Source organism: Pongo abelii, chromosome 3 (genome assembly GCF_028885655.2).
Source record: "Pongo abelii isolate AG06213 chromosome 3, NHGRI_mPonAbe1-v2.0_pri, whole genome shotgun sequence".
In the NCBI taxonomy this organism is placed as follows: Eukaryota; Metazoa; Chordata; class Mammalia; order Primates; family Hominidae; genus Pongo; species Pongo abelii.
The window spans coordinates 190395434-190415568 of record NC_071988.2 but is presented as its reverse complement, the minus strand read 5'-3'; the positions used below and the strand labels follow the sequence as shown (position 1 = coordinate 190415568).

Below are 20135 nucleotides of genomic sequence, written 5' to 3'. Positions count from 1 at the left end.
ATAAGGCCTGCCTTGCAGTTAGGCTTCCCTCTCTGCTCATGCCTGCTTCCCTGCTCTTTTCACTAGCTGATTCTTAATAAACATCTTTCAATCCAAACTCATGTCAGTGTCAGGTTTTAAAGAATGAAACTTGTGACAATGAATAATTTCTATTTTTAAACCCTGAATGCTCATAAACAAGGATGTAAACTTCAAATATGATTTTCTACCATTTTTGGCCTACCAAAATTTCAGTTTCATATGGTTCCAATGAATATGGCACAGTTTTGATGAAACCCTGAATTCTCAGAAGCAATGTTATATGCCAATTATCAGCAGGTACATTCAGGACTCATAAGTCTATCTTACATATTCCTGTAACTATGTCAACACATAGTAAGTGCTCAAAATGTTACTTCACACAATATTATTCTTTGTAGGTACTTATTACAGTGCCTGCCTGCTTTGAAATTCTGCTGCTTGCTCCTCATCGCCAAAACTGGGTGAAAAGGATCAGATATGTTATATTTGATGAGGTAGGTTTGGTGTTCTTTCTTTGCTTAATTTCCTACTGCACATTTGCACAGCAATGAAGATATTTGGTGTTTCAGGACATCTGTCCCATTGGATGGAGTTCAGATTGAGAAGGCCTCCCTTTTTTTTTTTCTGAGTGATTTTTTCCTGGGAATTACAGATTTTTGGCTTCCTTTTCCTGTTGTGACTCAATAGGGTAAAAAGATGCACCCTGCAGAGTTCTGTATGGGAGTGGAATCTTTCATTGACAACTGTTTCAGGGGAAATAGAATTCAACCATCCTGGTACAAGTTTCCCTGGACAGAGATTTCAATCCAATCTTTGACCTATAAAATAAATAATTTTTGGCTCTAACAATGATGTCAATTACATAAGTTTTATCAGTCATGATCCCAACAGATAATTAAATGACATTCTTGAAATGCAATAATTCAAGAAGGGTATTTTTCAAAGGTGTATGTGAGGGAATCCATAAGGGTTAGTGCAGTAATCTAGAGCTAGTAGTTTACCCCTCGGCTTAAAGCGGCAAGGCGTGGAAGCATTTATGGAAACTCAAAAGGAGATTCCAATTGTGTTGGCCATATTGTGAGGAACATAGCTGATTCAAGGTAGCTTTGCAGGAAAGGAGCCAATGGTGGAAAAATGACCTCAGCCTCAGTCTCCCCACTTCTTCTGATCTATGGCCAAGGCCCTCCATAGGCCAAACCCAGTGGAACCAGAAATCATAAGAGTCCTTTTGACAAAGTACCTATAGGTCAGCTTCCCTGGGAAGAGAGAGCAGAATAAAAAACAATGTAGATTTATAGCGATTTATTGGGGCAAATGGAAGATACTTAGCAAAGCTATATTGCAGCATTATTAGGAATATTTATTGGTCAGGCGCGGTGGCTCACACCTGTAATCCCAGGACTGTGGGAAGCTGAGGCGGGCAGATTGCCTGAGGTCAGGAGTTTGAGGCCAGCCTGGCCAACATGGTGAAACCCCATCTCTACTAAAAATACAAAAATTAGCTGGGTATGGTGGCAGGTGCCTGTAATCTCAGCTACTCAGGAGGCTGAGGCAGGAGAACCACTTGAACCCAGGAGGTGGGCAGTGAGCCAAGATCGTACCACTGCACTCCAGCCTGGTACCAGAGCGAAACTCCATCTCAAAAAAAGAAAGAAAGAAAAAAAAGGGGGAATATTTATTAAAAGAGATTTAAAACACGATAGAAAGATATATTCTTTGACTCTGTGGAATTTTACATTCAAAGGGGAAAAGTTTAACAAATCTCTGTAACTTACGTTTTCCTTGCTATAAACTTGGAGGTACCAAATAGGCTGTGCTTTGGATTTGTTTGATACTGATTTATTATATTTATTTTTGGTTAATCTCATATTGCATCATGAAGGTCTGGAATATTCTTGTTTTCAAAAATCCAACAACTTTGTCTATGAAATCTAGAACTTTGAATTAAAATCTCATCTCAAAACTCTGAAGTGATATGACGATATGACTTTGGCTATTTCAGGTTTTCAAATTTTGTGTAAGGGATAAAACCGAAAGGTTTTAAAGGCTAACATCTATTCTGGCAGAATCAGGGAAAAGTGCTATCTAGTGCAAAGCATAAGGTCAATATTTGATGGAGTGGTATTTTATCTCACCAGGACAAGCCCAGATGGGCAGTGGGTATGCATATTCTAATAGATATATAATTTGACTTTGATAGTAAGTCTTTTTCAGTTGCTTGTCAGGTCTCATACTTTGTTAAATGAAGACCACATTTGAGACTCTTTTCTAAATCTAGTTTGATTTGCTCATCCATTCATTTACTCAGCGGATATTTAAGGAGTGCCTCCTCAGTGCTAGGCTTTGTGTCAGTGGCTAGGAATAGAATATTCAGGTCTAAGGTTACAGTTTACTTAATGCCTTATCTATTAGACACTGGAGCTGACAGCAGTTTAATCAAGAAAGAGGAAATAAACAAGTGAGCTCACAAATGATGATGCCAGCCCACTTTGGTACAAACTGTGAAGGGAGAGACCAGGCTGTCATGACTGCAGTCCTGGCAGAGTGTCAGGAGGAGGCAACTCTGGAATAGGTGGTCAGAAAAGTCTTTTTTATGGATTGGCATTGAGCTGAACTCTACCATTTGAATAAGAGAGGGTAAGAGTATTTTAAGCAGAGGGAATAATACATGTGAAAGCTCTTGGGTGGGAAGGGTGAGTTCAAGGAACAAAGAAAAGGTCATTCTTTCTGGACCATAGTAAAGGTGGAGAGAGTGGATTGAGATAAAGCCAGAGAGGCAGCAGCGGCCAAATGATGCCAGACATTATACATCCCATTAAGGAGTTTATATTTTATTTCACATGCAAAGGGAAGATATTAAAGCAATTTATTTAGTGACATGACTTGATATAGTTTATCTTTTTAAACTTTTTTTTTTTTTTTTTTTTTTGAGACGGAACCTCGCTCTGTTGCCCAGGCTGGGCCCAGTGGCGCGATCTCAGCTCACTGCAAGCTCCGCCTTCTGGGTTCACGCCATTCTCCTGCCTCAGCCTCCCAAGTAGGGACTACAGGCACCCACCACCACGCCCGGCTAATTTTTTTGTATTTTTAGTAGAGACGGGGTTTCACTGTGTTAGCGAGGATGGTCTCGATCTCCTGACCTCGTGATCCGCCTGCCTCGGCCTCCCAAAGTGCTGGGATTACAGGCGTGAGCCACTGCGCCCAGCCAACATTTTTATTTTGGCTGTGATGTGAAGAATTTAAGGGCAGATAGGGAGGCTAAGTATAGTAGTCAAGTGGATATTGTGGTAGCGCTGCTGAGATATGAGAGTAGCTAGGTTGGCGGTAGACATGAAGAGAAATGCATTGAGTTCAAAGAAATTTTTGAAAGTAAAGTAAAGCCGAATTGTTGGTGAATTGGTTGTGAGGATTTTTAATATTTCTTTAAACTTGGCATGGTCACTTAAAGGCGATGGGAAGGCATGCGTGACAATTTCAAGATTCCAAGTCTTACTTTCATTTGCTATTTTTAAATCAACTTTTCAGTTGAGATTTTTTTTTTCTTTAATAGGTTCATTGTCTTGGTGGAGAAATTGGAGCAGAAATCTGGGAACATCTCCTTGTCATGATCCGATGTCCCTTTTTGGCTCTTTCAGCTACCATAAGTAATCCTGAACATCTCACCGAGTAGGCATTAAGTTCCAATTTGGACAGAGTGTTTATCTATTTTGAATGTTTGAATTTCATAATTTCTCTATGGGTTCTGAGGAGTTTCATAAGTTTCTAGTGAATTTATTAGTTTATTTCTGGATCTTCAAGAAACTGCATATCTCTACACCTCCTGGCCATTGTTGAGGAAACCCACCCTCTACAAATCAAGGACTTCCCCACCCAGATCTGCAATTGAGTAGGAAATTTCCCCCATCCCAAAAATGATTCGTCAGAAAAGATATGTTTTTGTTTCTTTTTTTGTCATTCACCAAGAAATAAAAAATAAAACGATATAACAACACACTCAGCCATGGGTCCTGTGGTCCATTTTCCCACTTTATAGAGATGTTTAGAAAGATAGCAAATTCTTATTAGTTGAAAGCCCCATTTTATCTTGTCATTGGGCTTGATTTTTGCCTACTACTAATAATTTTTTTTACTTTACAATAATATTTATTTATTTACTAATAACAATCCTATAATACCTCCTATGTGCCCAGTACTGTTCTAAGTGCTTTACATGTATTAATTTATTTTAAATGCCCAGCAACCCTTATGATTTATGCTTACTTCCATTACTACTATTAAATAGTCACAGTTCCAATATGACTACCATATTTCCATTTTAAAATGTGGAAAACTAGGTACAGAAAGATGAAGTTATTCAACCAAGAGACACAGCTATTACTAAGAAGGTTGGGATTTAATTTCAGGTAGTCTGGCTTCTGAGTCTATTCCCCTAAGCACACTTTATAAGGAAGACGAAATTGTCTTTACTTAAACTACTTAATTTCACATGAAGTAGTTCCATGTTCTGCCTAAATAATATGTACGTTTATTTTTTAAGGTGGCTACAATTGGTAAAATGGTACTGGAAACAAGAAGACAAAATAATTGAAAATAATACCGCTTCTAAAAGACATGTGGGTCGTCATGCCGGCTTTCCCAAAGACTTCTTGCAAGTAAAACAATCGTATAAAGTTAGACTTGGTATGTTTGATATATTTATATAAAGTTTGCCTTTTACTTTATTATTTAAAAAAAATCTACCATTGCCTTGATCTTGATGCCGTTTACTTTAAATTTATTTCAGTGATTACGTTTCCATTGATGTGGAAATTCTTGTTCTTCATTTTTAGTGCTCTATGGAGAGAGGTACAATGATCTAGAGAAGCATGTGTGTTCAATAAAACATGGTGACATTCATTTTGATCATTTTCACCCATGTGCTGCACTAACAACCGATCACGTAAGTAATATTTTAGCTATATTTGTTCTAAGTAATATAAAATATTTGTATGTATTATAAATAAATGCTGCCTAATTGATATTTATCAGAATTATAGAATAGAATTACAGAATTACAGAAACTGATACTTTAACCTTAATTTAAAAAATAACAAGAGTATTTTTTCTAATTCTCATTGGTTCTTCAACAATGCCTGAATACACAAAGATTAAAAACCACTACAAATTTAACCTGAATTTTTAGCTAATTTTATTTATTCTCGGATGTTTTCTTTGGCAATTTTTCTTCTTCTCAGCGCCCATGTCTGTCTGTCTACCCCTCTGACACTAATTCTTCTCATAGTGCAGCCACGCAATTATATGTGGACAATCCCTAGTACATAGAAAAATCAGGTAAAAGACATTCTCACTAACGTAGCAATCACGACATGATTTTTTTGGTGGTGAGACAGTAAGGTGGAGGTCTTAGGAAGATTTCAGCTGGGACACCGGGGTGTCAGTGGGGAAAGATTTCTTAATTTTTCTTACATAGTTCTCTTCCTCTTTCATCCTAGTCCCATACATGGCCCATTTAAACTTCCTTTGGCTTTCAAAGTGATGATTAGTCAATAGTTTTGTCTTCCTTCTAAAACCTTAAATATATTCCAAATTCTGTTATGTTAAACATAATAGGACATCCATCATAAGATTGTTGTGATGATTAAAGGAGGTAAAATATGTAAAATTTTTAGAGCACAAAAGTCAACATAATTTGACATGAATATAATTCAACGTAACTCTCAACTTTTCTTTAAAGATAATTTTGATCTTTCCAAGTCTCTTTTGGCTTTCTTTTGGAAAAAGCTAAATGCATACCTCCTTAGCTTGACAACCAAGGTCATCTAATGACCTGGCCCCAATGTCCTTTCCATTCATTCACTGGGGATATCTTACCTGGCAGCCCTCATGCTATATATTGCTCTTAGAATATTTCAAACTGGATGCCAAATACCAGTCATTCAGATCTTGTTCATCTTCCATAATTCTTCAAATGTGAAACCTTTTCTGAATTCTTCTCTGACTTTCTTAGCTAGATGTAATCTTTCTTCTCTCAATAATACCTTGTCTGTGTTTCTAATACGACACCAGCCATGATGAGCTTACTGCTTAAGTTGTTTACATGCATATAGTCTTTACTTACTAGAATAACTCTTAGAAGACAAATTGTGTGTCCTTCATTTCCTAACAAGTTGCTATGTATATAAAAGGTACTAAGTGTGTGTTAAATAAGAACAGCTAACCTAAATTGAGCACTTACTTCATGTTCTAAAAATTCTACGTTTTTAAACCTCTTTTAACCACTACGACAATTTTATGATAGATGTCTTAATACTATTCCCACTTTACAATGAGGAAAGTGAGGCATAGAGAACTTAACTAACTCAGTGTTGCATCATTAAGTAAATGGTGGGGCCAGGATGCAACCTCAAACAAGGTGGCTTCTAAAAGCAAGCTGGCTGATGGTAATTTTCTAATAGGATTTTGTTATGGAAACTTATCTCTTGTGTGACAATGGCCCAATCCAAATTCTAAATAAACCTAAATATGGACAAAATTCTTGTGACTTAACTCATACTCCAAACCTAGAATATGGATGATAACCCACATATAAGAATAAAAGGCACTTTATTCTCTCATTTTTCTTTCTCCCTTCCCTTCCCTTCCCTTCCTTTCCTTTCCCTTCCCTTCCCTTCTTTCCCTCCTTCCCTCCTTCCCTCCCTTCTTTCCTTTATGATATCCAGGAGTTATCTGACATTTTCATCATTACCTGGCGTTTTAAAAACAGTATAGTATTTAAAAATTATTCTGTGTAGGATGGTTCAAGGCAGATTATCTTAAAGCAGCAATGAATATAGTGGTTTGGAGTACTTGCTGAAATTGTCATTTTGGTCCAAGTGCCTTTCCTCTATTTTCAGTAGCTATTAATGGAGTAACTGGAAAGCAATAGAACTGCCACAGTGTGCTGTGACCCCAGATGACTTCTGCAAAGGTCATGCTGTTGTATGAGTCTTCTTAAGATGTCTAGACTTTTGTGGCAGGAATGCAGGATGAACATAAAACTTAGGTATTAGTAAGTCCGTTTTGACAGCTGTGTGTATAGCATGTGTTTATATAGGACATATCCTAAAGAAGCAGTGATAAAAACCAAGGAGACCTTTCAACTGAGTAAATAATTCCTGGTCTTGTGTAGTCCATTTCAGATTAATATGAAAAAATGGAGTGGCAAGAAAAAAACATAATAAACTGTGGCAACATAAGAAGGGCCATCCACCTGGGTTCTTTCCTCTATAGTTGTAGTATAAAAATGATTTCAGGAGTGGGGCAGGACGAGTGAGCTGGTCTGAATCCAACCATAGTAAGGGATCGCCTTCAATCCATACATGGCTTGTTTCTGGCTAAGGACAGTGTCTTTTGGCCTTTGGCCCAATTTTCATGCCACACAGGAACAGCTGCTGACTCCTGGAGAGCTATCAGCCCCAGGAAGTCCTTGAGAGAACTGCTGTCTATCTGTTTCTGCTCAGCATAGATCAATGCCTACCCTCACCTATGACATTAGGGACAATGTGGTTTACAAAAATAGCATCATGGTATAATACTATTGTGTTTATAAATAAAGAATGATACAAATCTATGACCTTTTATTTCTCTCCATTTTTCTGCCTAGACTCACTCAACTTTTGCAGGATCATTAGTCACTATGCAGTGGAGAACAACTGAATTGGATCCCCAGTATTTAGGCATAGGACTGTTAAACTGATTTAAAAAATTAAGAACTATAAGGGATAATTAGTCAATCATATTGATGGCTGTGGCATTAATCATATGCCAGGCATTTTACTAGGTCTGTTACATATGTTATCTAATATAATTCTCATAAGGGAAATCTATGTTACAGGCAGAATTATCCTTCATTTTAGAAATGAGGAAACTCAGACCTCTCTAAAATGCTAAGAGACTTAAGAAATCGTAAGCATTCTAGCAATCAAAAACAGAAGATTTGTATTTTAAAATTATAATAAATCTTGGATTTATTGTATGTTTTTATTTTAGATAGGTAGAATAAGTAACCACTTTCAAGTAATACCTAACAAGAGAGCAAGATGCCAACATTACAAAATAATAGGTGTTTTGTTTTATTTAGTATGTTGACATAATATAGTCCTTAGCATTTAGCTATCTTTCAATACTCCAACTGAGATGTTAAATGATGATTCTGGGAATTGTTTTACGTTCTATAGTTTTAAAGGTTTGAAGAACATATGTTGATTTTGTCTGCTCTCACTACAGTCTTTAGGGTGGAAGTAAAAATATTGTATTTTCATTCCCATATTATGGATGAGGAACTAGCATTTACAGGTGCAATTAGAACCAGATCTTCTGATTCAAACTCTCCTGTACTTTCCATTCTACCAAACATCATCTCCAGTTTTTTTCAGCCGTATTGTGTTTGGAGTGGCTTTTTTAGCCCCGAAATTTGAAACCTGAATTTTATAACGTATTAATAGCTATTTACGAAAGCAAGTGCCCTATTGTCAAATTATTTTGGATAAATTTGCATGCTATATTTACTTCTTTGAGATTTAACACTTCCAGTGAGAAATCCCAAAGAATCCTATTTGATACAATATATATCATTTCTCCCTCCTTTTTCTTTTTTGAAGAATACTGTCTTAGCCCATTCAACAGGCTTCTATAACAAAAATACCACAAATTAAGAGGCTTCAGAAACAAAGATTTATTTTTCAGAATTCTGGAGGCTGGGGAGTCCAAGGTCAAGGCACTGGGAGATTTGGTGTCTTGTGAGGGCCTGCTTTCTGGTTCATAGATAGCTGTCTTCTTTCTGTGCCCTCACATGGCAGAAGGGACAGGGGAGATCTCTGTGGTCTCTTTTGTAACAGCATTAATCCCATTCATGAGGGTTCGTCCTTCATGACCTAATCATCTCCGAAAGGATTTACCTCTAGATACCATCACACTGGGGATTCGGTTTCAATATGTAATTTTTGGGGGAAGACAAACATTCAGTCTATACTACATTCCTGTTAACATCTCAGAGAGTATGTTTCTACATGCAAATGATTTGTAGCAGTAATGATTGAAACCAGTAGAAAATACTACAGTGAAACTTTTTGAGAACAGGAATTTTTTATTTCCACTTAAAAATATTTGTGGAAAAAATGAATGGCATACATTGAAGACTTAAAGCAGACCTGTCAGTGACCTTTGGGAGAAGTTTCTTGGAGTCTTGAAGGTGGTGTGAGAGCCTTTATCTTGAAGCTGACCCAGTTCTTATCTTGAAACTTAAGCAAATAAGATTTTCCTGTTTTAGCCTGGCTTGGTACACATAAAAGTAAAGAATCACATTCTTAATTACATCAATTTTTGTGTTAGCTGTAAGGTAGAGGTTATGTATTGTCTAAACTGAGTCCACAAATCTTTCAGCTTCCCATCACTCTGATTTCAATTATGAAGTCAGTTCATAGAAAATTAGCACAATGAAAAGGTCTTAGGAAGTAATATTAAAATTTTTTGGTGGGCTTTTGGCTTTTTTTCCTCTTTAGTGATTCAGGGAACTGTGTTGATAGAATTTGTTAGCATTTAGCACCTATTGGCATTTGAACATTTTAGTTTATTGCCTTTCAGTGTCTTTGGGTTATGATAGTGACTAAGAGGCAAAGGATAAGACATAAAATAAAATAAAGAGTAAAAATTTTAATTTTATTTTAAACAGATTGAAAGGTATGGATTCCCTCCTGATCTTACCCTTTCACCTCGAGAAAGCATCCAGCTATATGATGCCATGTTTCAAATTTGGAAAAGTTGGCCCCGGGCCCAGGTAAATAATAATGATGTAATTAATCCTATTATAGAGGATGATAACATTGACAAACTGTCACCCTTTCTAATCACTGGCATCTAATCTTTTAAAATTATTAGCTGACTCTTCCTACAATAAGAGTGCCTCTTCTCATATTTCTAACATTATCTGTTTGTTTTTTAATGGGTTTTAATTTGTATTTTATTTTAATTCCTGAGAATATTTCTTCTTTTTTTTTGAAATCTTTTCAACTTCTGCAACTTCTGGAACACTATTATATTTCAGTCTTCTTACACCTTAGATTCATATTTCTTTTTATTACACTTGCTTCCCTTCTAAGTCCCAATTGCTGTTTGTTTTCATCTTCTACTTTGTTTTGCTTTGTATCCTCTCTTTTGAAGAGCTCATCCATCCTAGTAACGTTATGCATTAGAAGCCATGTGGTGATAAAAAGTTTAACCATCTCTGTGCTCAAGAAACTTGTAAGGCTGTTAATGAGGCATATAATTGAGAAATACTTTTGGATTTTCTTGCATGATTGTACCTAATTTTGTAATATTTGTTTTCAAGGAACTGTGCCCAGAAAACTTCATTCATTTTAACAATAAATTAGTCATTAAAAAGATGGATGCTAGAAAATATGAAGAGAGTCTAAAGGCAGAATTAACAAGTTGGATTAAAAATGGCAACATAGAGCAGGTAATTTTCATACACTTTTTGGCCAAACTTTATTTTTGTTGTTTTCCTGAGTTATGTCATTCAGTTAATACCATTTTCTGATTTTTTTTAATCCTCAATTTTTATTTTAGAAATTTAAGTTGAACATGAAGTCTAGTAATTCTGAGATAGAATAAAAAGAGAAAGTAAACTGGTCTTTGTCTCATCCTCAGTGTCTTCTAAACCATGTGCCAGAGGCTACTGGTTGCTTCTAAATGGCATAGCAGATAAGAACAGAAGGTTCACTATCCATAGAGATGATATTGTTGATACTTTGGCAGTAGAGAGATTGAACTCACAGTAACAGTCTCTGAGAAGATTGTTTTACTCCTCTGTCTTTTTTGACTTGGAGTTTATTGTCCTTTTCTTCTTATTATTTCAAGCTGTAGGAACTATTTGTGTATTAAAACTTTACCTGGAATTATATAAGTTACGGATATTTGTTTTAATAAGTTGATGGTCTTCATATTTTGAAATTTGATTTATTGGCGCAGATTGAGGAATGACATATATTAGACTTTTCTCATTGGATTTTTTTTTTGCTGTAATACCTTAATCTACTCCCATTCAAAAACATAATATAATTGAGTTACATTTTCTTCTAGCTATTTTGTCATTTACAAACCTTGAAAATATATTTGGATGTGATTTTTTGACATAATGTAGAAACTGATTCACACTTGCCCTCCTGTCACAGTGAAACCAGCATCATTTGCTGAAAAATCCTTCTATTCCTGATTTGTATTGTCTTAAAAATTGCAGGTTAAATTGCATATGTGTGTATATATTACTGCCAAATTTTTGTTCTCTAGTGTATGGATTTGTATGTTTCTTTGATGGTTTTTTTGCCTACTTTTATAATGTACTTTCATAGGACTATTTAAAAAAACCCAAAAACATATATTAGACAACTATGAAAATATTTTAGCAAAAAGTAGTAATTTCTTTCTTTCTCCTGCAGAACTTAAAATTGTTTTGTATTCACCGCTGCAGGCCAGAATGGTACTTCAGAATCTAAGTCCTGAAGCAGATTTGAGTCCAGAAAACATGATCACCAAGTTTCCACTTCTAGTTGAAAAACTAAGGAAAATGGAGAAGTTACCTGCACTATTTTTTTTGTAAGTGATTTAATTTAATTTGGTTTTGCTTGTAATTGTATTGGACTCATTCCTTTAAGGCAGAGGTCCCCAGCCTCCAGGCCACAGACCATCACTGGCGCAGCCCATGGTCATTTAGGAATTGTGCCACAGAGCAGGAGGTGAGTGGTGGGCCAATGAGCATTGCTGCCTGAGCTCCACTTCCTGTCAGATCAACCCTATTGTGAACTGCACATGTGAGGGATCTAGGTTGCATGCTCCTTATGAGAATCGAACGAATGTCTGGTGATCTGAGGTGGAGCAGTTTCCTCCCGAAACCATCCCCCTCAATCCTTGTGCACCACTTCCCCACCACCACCCACTGCCAAGTTGTCTTCCATGAAACCGGTCCCCGGTGCCAAAAAGGTTGGGGACTGCTGCTTTAAGGTGAAGGGAGTTATACAAACTTTCCTATCGTAGTGCAGTGTTCATTACTATTTCTGGGGCCCATTGGTTATTTGAATGCATATGTTTTGTTTAAAAACCACATGTTCTCACTCATAGGTGGGAATTGAACAGTGAGAACGCTTGGACATAGGAAGGGGAACATCACACACCGGGGACTGTTGTGGGGTGGGGGGAGGGGGAAGGGATAGCATTAGGAGATATACCTAATGTAAATGACGAGTTAATGGATGCAGCACACCAACATGGCACATGTGTACATATGTAACAAACCTGCACATTGTGCACATGTACCCTAGAACTTAAAGTATAATAAAAAAAAAAGAGAAAGAGGACATAGAAAAAAATACAACTTTCTAGTTTGATTCTTATATTTGTATTTGTGCTATTATTTAGTTTGCTACTTTATTTAGATGCTTCTTTATTTAGATTGCTACTCTATTTTTTGTTTTCTTTCTACTGTAAACTATTATTTTTTATTTAGCCTTGTTAATTTTTAATACATACCTAGGTTCTTTGCAAAACAAATTGAATGTATATGCACACAAGTATCCCACATAAAATTAAAGTATCTTCACAATAGACTACTTATTGACAGTGTATTTTATTATATTTAATTTATAGTAATGAGAACTCTGATCCAGATACACTGATATCTTGCCAAATTTTATATATTATAGTATCAAATAGCTTAAAATTGAACAAAATAGTGCAATTTCATTGGACATCAAAGTATAATTTATTAAATGGATAACATACTAGATCCTGGATTAACTTTGATAACATAATTTGGGACTAGAACACAATACTCTCTTTACTTTGGGTAATTTCAAACTACACTTAAGCCGTGGAAGCTGAAGTAAATAAATTCAGAGTCTTGGTTAGGTGGAAAAGTTTAATGAAACTTGCTCACATGTAAACAGACATATAGGAATGAATCATTGATGATATATTTCTGAAATAACGATGATGGGTGAATGTAAGATTGTGTTTGGAAATTTGGGGGATTGCAATAATATTACTCCTTTTATCTTTGTTGTTGGGATAAGGAAAATACATTTCTGCACTGCCAAGAATTTACAAAGTTCACCCATTTCACTTTCGAGTGTGGCTATAGATTGTAATTAGAAACAAAAGTAATTCTGTACCTCTGGGATATTTCTGAAAGCCTCACTGCAAAACAGAAACTGAAAAATAGCTGTTTATTATTCATACCTTCATACAAATATAGGGGAGGCAAAATTTTCCTTCTACCACCTTAGGCTTTTTTCCTGGGCCTGAGAATTAAACTGATATAAGACAAATCAATAGAAAAGCATGCACATGTATGTAGTATGTTTTATATGGTGCAGAAGGCTCCATAAGGAGATGAAAACCCAACGATGCAGTTAGAGCTGGACACTTACATAGTGCATTGGACAAAGAGTGGTAAATTGTGAAAAATGTGACAAAGTAAAGGGGTGTAGGCTAGGGTAACTTGGGTAAAGATGTGACTAGGAAGGTAAGAGTTAGTTTAACAAGGTTTGTTAGTATAGATTTCCCTTGTCTTCAAGTTCCCATCTTTGAAGATAGGAGTGTTACTCTCCTTCTGGTATAAAAACATATTTTTGTGGGCATTTAATCTGCTACTTTTAAGAAAAAGAAGATCAAAGTGATCTTCTTGACCCTGCTGTTTTTTCTAGTGCTTTCAACTCAGAATAGTTAATATGCCAGAGTGGTATATTTTGAGAGTAGCATGTTCCAAAATCCTTCACATACTTAAAATATTTTAAAACTAAAATATTTCACAAAACATGAAAAGTTTAATTCTACTTGAAGAATTGAAGCTTGGCGTGTTTATATGACTCTTGAATTCTCTACAAAATAAACTGTGAACATCCTTGGTCTTACACAATTTGATTTAGTGCTAAGTACCCCCAGATCATCAAGAGATACATAAGATTGGGGTGAGAATTAAATAAACATAAGTTATGAAAGCACTTAGCACAGTGCTACAAAAATGTTATTGAATAAGGTCTAATCTCTAGGTCGCATTCATTCTTGTGAAAGTTGCAGATACCAGGATGATCCCTTTTTGTCAGATCCAAACAGACTGGAGCTGAGATAGCATGAAGGTGGGGTGTCCATGCTTGCATGGCTGAGATAAACTGTCTCAAGGACTTTCTAAAATAATCCCACAGGCAGTTCTTTCTTTAGGACTGAAGCAATTCAGATAAGATGCCCTTGAAAGAACACCCACTCAGTAATGGCATCTCCACTGATAAATTGATGTCAGCTCTGGTTTTGCGTCTCCAAAACCAATGAACTGTGTTTCTAAGCAGCTTATGTGAACTTCCCCTTTTGCCAATACAAGCTTCTTTTTATCTTCCTCCCTTCAGATACATATGTGGCTTGCCATAACTGTGCATCTTAGGTTATAATTCTCATTTCTAATTCCAAATATAGTCAACATATTTGGAGATATTTTTTCTTTGGTTTTGTTTTGGTTGACATAAAATGTAGGTTACCAGAGAGATTTAAGAGGCAACATTATTTCCAAGTGATCTTTGAACATTATTTCCAAGAGTTTTTTAAAAAATGAAGTACTATGATGAAAGTGACACTATTTAAAAAAGGAATATATTCCTAGGCCCCAGTAACTTGCATTAATGTAAAAAGAGAAGCAACATATGTCAGTTAAAAACAGGGTTTGAGAACAGGGGCCTGCAGGCCAGACTGCCACATATAAACTGTGGGCTCTTGGGCAGGTCACTGAATCTGGCAATAAGGATATTAATAGAGATATTAATATTAATAGTGCCTTCTTCATAGGTTTGTTGTGAGTACTAAATGAGTTAACATACTGAAGTCACTGAGAATAATGCCTGACAACTGTGTATAATTTTTTTTTTTTTTTGAAGCGGAATGGAGTTTCACTCTGTCGCCCAGGCTAGAGTTCAGTGGTGCAATCTCAGTCCACTGCAACCTCCACCTCCCAGGTTCAAGCAATTCTCCTGCCTCAGCCTCCCAAGCTGGGATTACAGGCATGTGCCACCACACCTGGCTAATTTTTGTATTCTTTGTCACCGTGTTGTCCAGGCTGGTCTCGAACTCCTGACTTCAGGTGATCTGTCCACCTCGGCCTCCCAAAGTGCTGGGATTACAGGCGTGAGCCACCATGCCCGGCCAACTGTGTATAACTTAAATGTTTACTATTATTATTATTTTATTGTCCACTATATGAAATTTCTTGCCATGTGGCGTAGACTGTCATTTTTAAAATTCTTACTTCACCAATGTGCCAGTTTATTTACTGTTTAGTAGCTAAACACATTTCCTTTTGATGTTAGCTCTGTAAAAACTTGAGAAAGGCCCTTTGCTTCACAACATAGATTTAAAAAGCTTTATTATACGAACCAAATCTATGACTTGCTATAATAAGCTATGGTTAATATAGTGACAATAGCTATTGGCTACTTGCAGCCACAGCACTTTGCCACCAAGTTGCAGTGGAGAAATAAGACCTCCCTGGGCTTTTCAGTGCTCCTGTAAAAAGCCCTAGCTTCCTGACACAGGGAAATGCATGTGAAATAAACATAGGAAATGTTTGCCTTTACTTCCTCTAGAAACATTTTACTCGTCATGTATCAGGAGAATTTGATCTGCAGCCATTGGTCTATAAATGTCTAGCAATTTGTAGCTAATTGCTCAGATCTGAGAAAGCCAACTGAGTACAAACTAGACCAGGTTGCTGGGTTGAGCCCCAGGGTGCCGGGAAGTATGGATCGCTATATTCCTAGGTAGTTACATTTCAAGAAGTATAAAGCCCAGGCCTTGGAGACATTTCTGCATCGCAAAGTCCAGCAACAACTAGGGTTTATTCTTTGGGAAAGAATCATAGGTTCTCACCTTCTACCAAAAGAACAATTTTTTGTTGATTAATCTTTTTTTTCTCATTTTTAGAGAAGGGTGGTGATGGGGATGGCTATCTGTCTTCTGTATATAAATGGAGATAAAAGGAGAAAAATCATTGTTCTCTGTTCCTTGCTTATGGAATATTTGACTACTCTTAGAGGAAAAATTTCCACAAGTTCTGATTGCATTGTCCCAGGGGTAATGTCTGTGTGGCGGGCGGGGAGGGAGAAGGGGAGGGTAGGCAACATTATTTACTATAAGGTAGTTAATAAGGAGTCTGCTGATTCAGAACACCTGGTGTGCACATTCTGGATAACATTTATAAAGGTCGGTATTAAAAACCCAACAGGCAGATGTCGGGATGATAGTAGTAGATGGAAATACGGTTTTGAATTGTATTTATGATGTTATTTTCAAGGCGCACATTCTTTTTATTTCCAGATTCAAGTTAGGAGCTGTAGAAAACGCAGCTAAAAGTGTGAGCGCTTTCCTAAAGACAAAGCAGGAGACAAAAAGGCCTCCCAAAGCTGATAAAGAAGCCCATGTCATGGCTAACAAACTTCGAAAAGTTAAAAAATCCATAGAGAAACAAAAGATCATGTAAGTAGTTAACTAAACAAATTGATAAGTAGAGGGTTAAAATACTCCCCAAGTCCTAGTAGGTAACATAAATTGAGTATGTTCTATAAATAAGTTCTAGTTGTTGCTTGGACTTATTTCTAAATTGAGTACATTTGGGTGAGAGAATGGGGTAAAGATGAGTGACCATAATTGTACATTCATTCCTTAATTGCATCAATCAGTCTCATTTAGGACTTGGGAGAGGTAGAACCACAGCCTGTCAGCCTAGGTAGATTTTATAACCTGACGTAATCATCCTACACAATAAGCACATCTTTGACACATATATGAACTCTGGCTATCACTTAGTTCTCAGAAGGTTTAAATATAGACTACAAACTTTGTCTTTGGTCATGACAAAGAAGTCTCACTAATATACCATCACAGTTTTATGAGTGATCATAAAAAGAACTTGAGAATGGATGGAAATGCTGATTTGATGCTTGGAAAGACTTAGCTAATGTAACATCTCTTCCTTGCTCTCAATGTCTAATTCTGTCAACTCTAGGGCCAAAATGTTTATCCCCTCTCTATGATCCTCTCCATCTTAAGTAACTTCCTGGCTTAGAGGCTCATCATATCTTGCCTGGATGATCACAGAGGTCTTTTTTTTTGGACTTGAGAGTCTTGAGGTTCACCACTCTCCAATCTAGTCAACAAATGATCTTGCACACATTTGAATTGATTAAATTATCCCATGCTCAATGTTCTTCCTTTGCCCTTGCTTAGCTGATGAAGTCTAAACTTCTTTACCATTATGCCAAAATGTTTTGGTATTTGCCTTAACTCTATCAGTCTCACTTCCTACCACACTCCTCTACCAATACTCAATATTTATGATTCTCCTCACATGACTTACTTTTCTACCTCTTCCCTTCCATGAACTGACCCATCTGCCTTGAGTGCCCTCCTTCCTGATTGCTCCCAAAGCTTGTACTCATAATTTTTGGTATCTCATCTCCGAATCTTTCCCTGATTCCTGCAGTTAGAATTTCTGCCCTCTCTCCTATGTTCTTCTACACTTTCAATAGCTAGTAGATCAATTATTGTAATGTCTTGTTGTTTGTATGTATTTCTTTTTCCTAAATTTTAAGTTCCTTTACAACAGGAACCGTGTATTTTTCTTCCTGTGTCTTCAGTGCTTAGCACATTACCTGTCAGGTAATATTATTCCATAAATATATTTGAATGAATGAAAGATATTTCTCTCCAAGTTGAAACAGCTTTTAGAGCATTTCTGATTTAGGTTTTCCAGATTCTAGAGCAAACTAGCATTTGCTGCTGACCTTCTGCTTATATTTCCTCTATCTATTTTTCTGTTTCCTTAGAAGTGTGGGAGGTGAAAACCCAGGGACAGCATAGGAGGTGTAAGCCTTCTTAGTGACTGATCCTCAACAACTTTACCTGAGGGCACCAGGAGCCACATTTCAGGTTGGATTAGTGACCAACAATTCAAGTTATAAAAATAAAGTGAGGGTGAGGGGGCCCTTTAGATAGTCCCACTCTGGCCTCTTCCATCTGCATCCATTCCCATAAAGCAAGGGGCCAGTGGAGCTAAGGAGACATGCCCACCCAGAGCTCATTCTCACCCTTGAATTCCAGGTTATTATGGAGCTATATTTGTCAAGGTAGGTGGATAGAATTTATTTTATTCGATGGTTTATTACCTTGACTAAAAACTTATAGTGAGGCAATAATATGTGGAGCTTTGCCACATGCTCTGCAAATTTTAGGGCCAGGCCCTTCCATAGTCAGAGCGTTCTCCCCTGAGTTAAAGGTAACGTTACTTAACACATAGTGATGAAATACAAGTGAGCACATCTTCTCATATTTAGAATTGTCTTCCATGCACAGCTAAGAGAAAAATTTAAAAAATCAAATAAGTGATAAGTGACTTGGGTGCATGTTACATTGAGGGGTGATGGATGGACAACACAGTATGATGATATAATAGTCTAAGCCAGGGTTTACGGAGGAGTCTCCTAGGTATATTCCTAGTAGCATACACTGAGATGAGGATATCTGTGGAAGGGATTTATTGAAGGTGTGTGCTCATGAGGGACCTATGAGAAAATGAACGAAGCAAGAAAGGGAAGGTGAAGAAAAGCAAGAATGTGGCTTCTGCTAGAATATAACCTGATTCTAACCCTACTGGGAATGCTAGGACACCAGAAAATTGCCCCACCTTGAGTCAAGGGGGGCTGATTTTTATACTTCATATCACTCAGACATTGAGTGTGGGCTATTTCCCATCCCCAGGGGAGGCTGTAACCACCCAGGCATCTCCAAGAGGCCTCTGTCAGTTTAGGGCAATTGTCCAGGGAATGGTGCAGCTGAGAGCCTTAGCAACCAAACTCAAAGCAGCTGTAGCATCCACTACAACGAGGGAAGGAGAATGACTAGAATTGGCAATGTGGAGCAAGGAGAATGCCTACCTTACATCCAAGCCTAGGGTCATGAAGGCCGAGGAAGAGAAAATGATCATCACTTTAGCAAGGAGAAACAGAGTTATCTCGGGAGAACTGGGTTTGGCAAGACTACAGCCAGAAGGAAAGGGAACATCCCAGAAAATATCAATATGTGATAGAATTTTCTCGTGATGGATCATAACATCCAGAGGCTGAAGAGGAAGGGCATTAGAGGAAGACTGAGTTATTAAAGATGCACAGCAGACTGGGCACAGTGGCTCATGCCTGTAATCCCAGCACTTTGGGAGGCCGAGGCAGGTGGACCACAAGGTCAGGAGTTCAAGATCAGCCTGGCCAACATGGTGAAACCCCGTCTCTACTGAAGATACAAAAATTAGCCAGGTGCGGTGGTGGACACCTGTAATCCCAGCTACTCGGGAGGCTGAGGCAGGAGAATTGCTTGAACCCAGGAAGTGGAGGTTGCAGTGAGCTGAGATCACGCCATTACACTCCAACCTGGGTGACAGAGAAAGACTCCATCTCGAAAATAAAATAAAATAAAATAATAAAGATGCACAGCCGTGGAAGTCTGGGAGAGAAGACTGATTTGGGAAGTCTTGGGCATCCTCTGGTGGCCAAATCAATTAATTACTTCATTCGTTATTTACAATTTCATTAATTAAAATTTTATTTTTATGAACAGAGATGAAAAGAGCCAGAAAAAAAACAGAAATGTGGATCAAAGCCTAATACATGAAGCTGAACATGATAATCTAGTGAAGTGTCTAGAGAAGAACCTGGAAATCCCACAGGACTGCACATATGCTGATCAAAAAGCAGTGGACACCGAGGTCAGCACTTACAAAATGATCGTTCTCCAAACTATTTCATTTGTCAGCCATAGCTTGTTGTAGACAACGTTTAATAAGATATATGCATAATATAATACATAATTAATACAATCCCTACCAAAGGGGAAATCTCCTTTAGCTACATATCACTCTTGAATGCTCTGCAGTGCATATCTAAAAAGGACATAATAGTCTAGGCCAGGGTTCATGGAGGAGTCTCCTAGGTCAAATTCCCTAGTAGCACACACTGAGATAAGGATACCTGTGCAAGAGATTTAGGATTTGT

The 20135-nt window shown here is 37.2% G+C and overlaps 1 protein-coding gene across 3 annotated transcripts in view; it reads left to right on the top strand.

Moving 5' to 3' along the window:
• The window catches only part of DDX60 (DExD/H-box helicase 60), a 103737-nt gene that overhangs the window by 46711 nt on the left and 36891 nt on the right, over window positions 1–20135 (top strand). For all 3 annotated transcript variants that reach the window (XM_024246446.3, XM_054554675.2, XM_054554676.2), the window contains 9 exons: window positions 420–515; window positions 3572–3687; window positions 4559–4701; window positions 4851–4960; window positions 9731–9835; window positions 10388–10516; window positions 11528–11652; window positions 16411–16569; window positions 19702–19849. In XM_024246446.3, coding sequence (XP_024102214.2) covers window positions 420–515; window positions 3572–3687; window positions 4559–4701; window positions 4851–4960; window positions 9731–9835; window positions 10388–10516; window positions 11528–11652; window positions 16411–16569; window positions 19702–19849 — 1131 coding nt within the window. The remainder of the gene's footprint in view (window positions 1–419; window positions 516–3571; window positions 3688–4558; window positions 4702–4850; window positions 4961–9730; window positions 9836–10387; window positions 10517–11527; window positions 11653–16410; window positions 16570–19701; window positions 19850–20135) is intronic.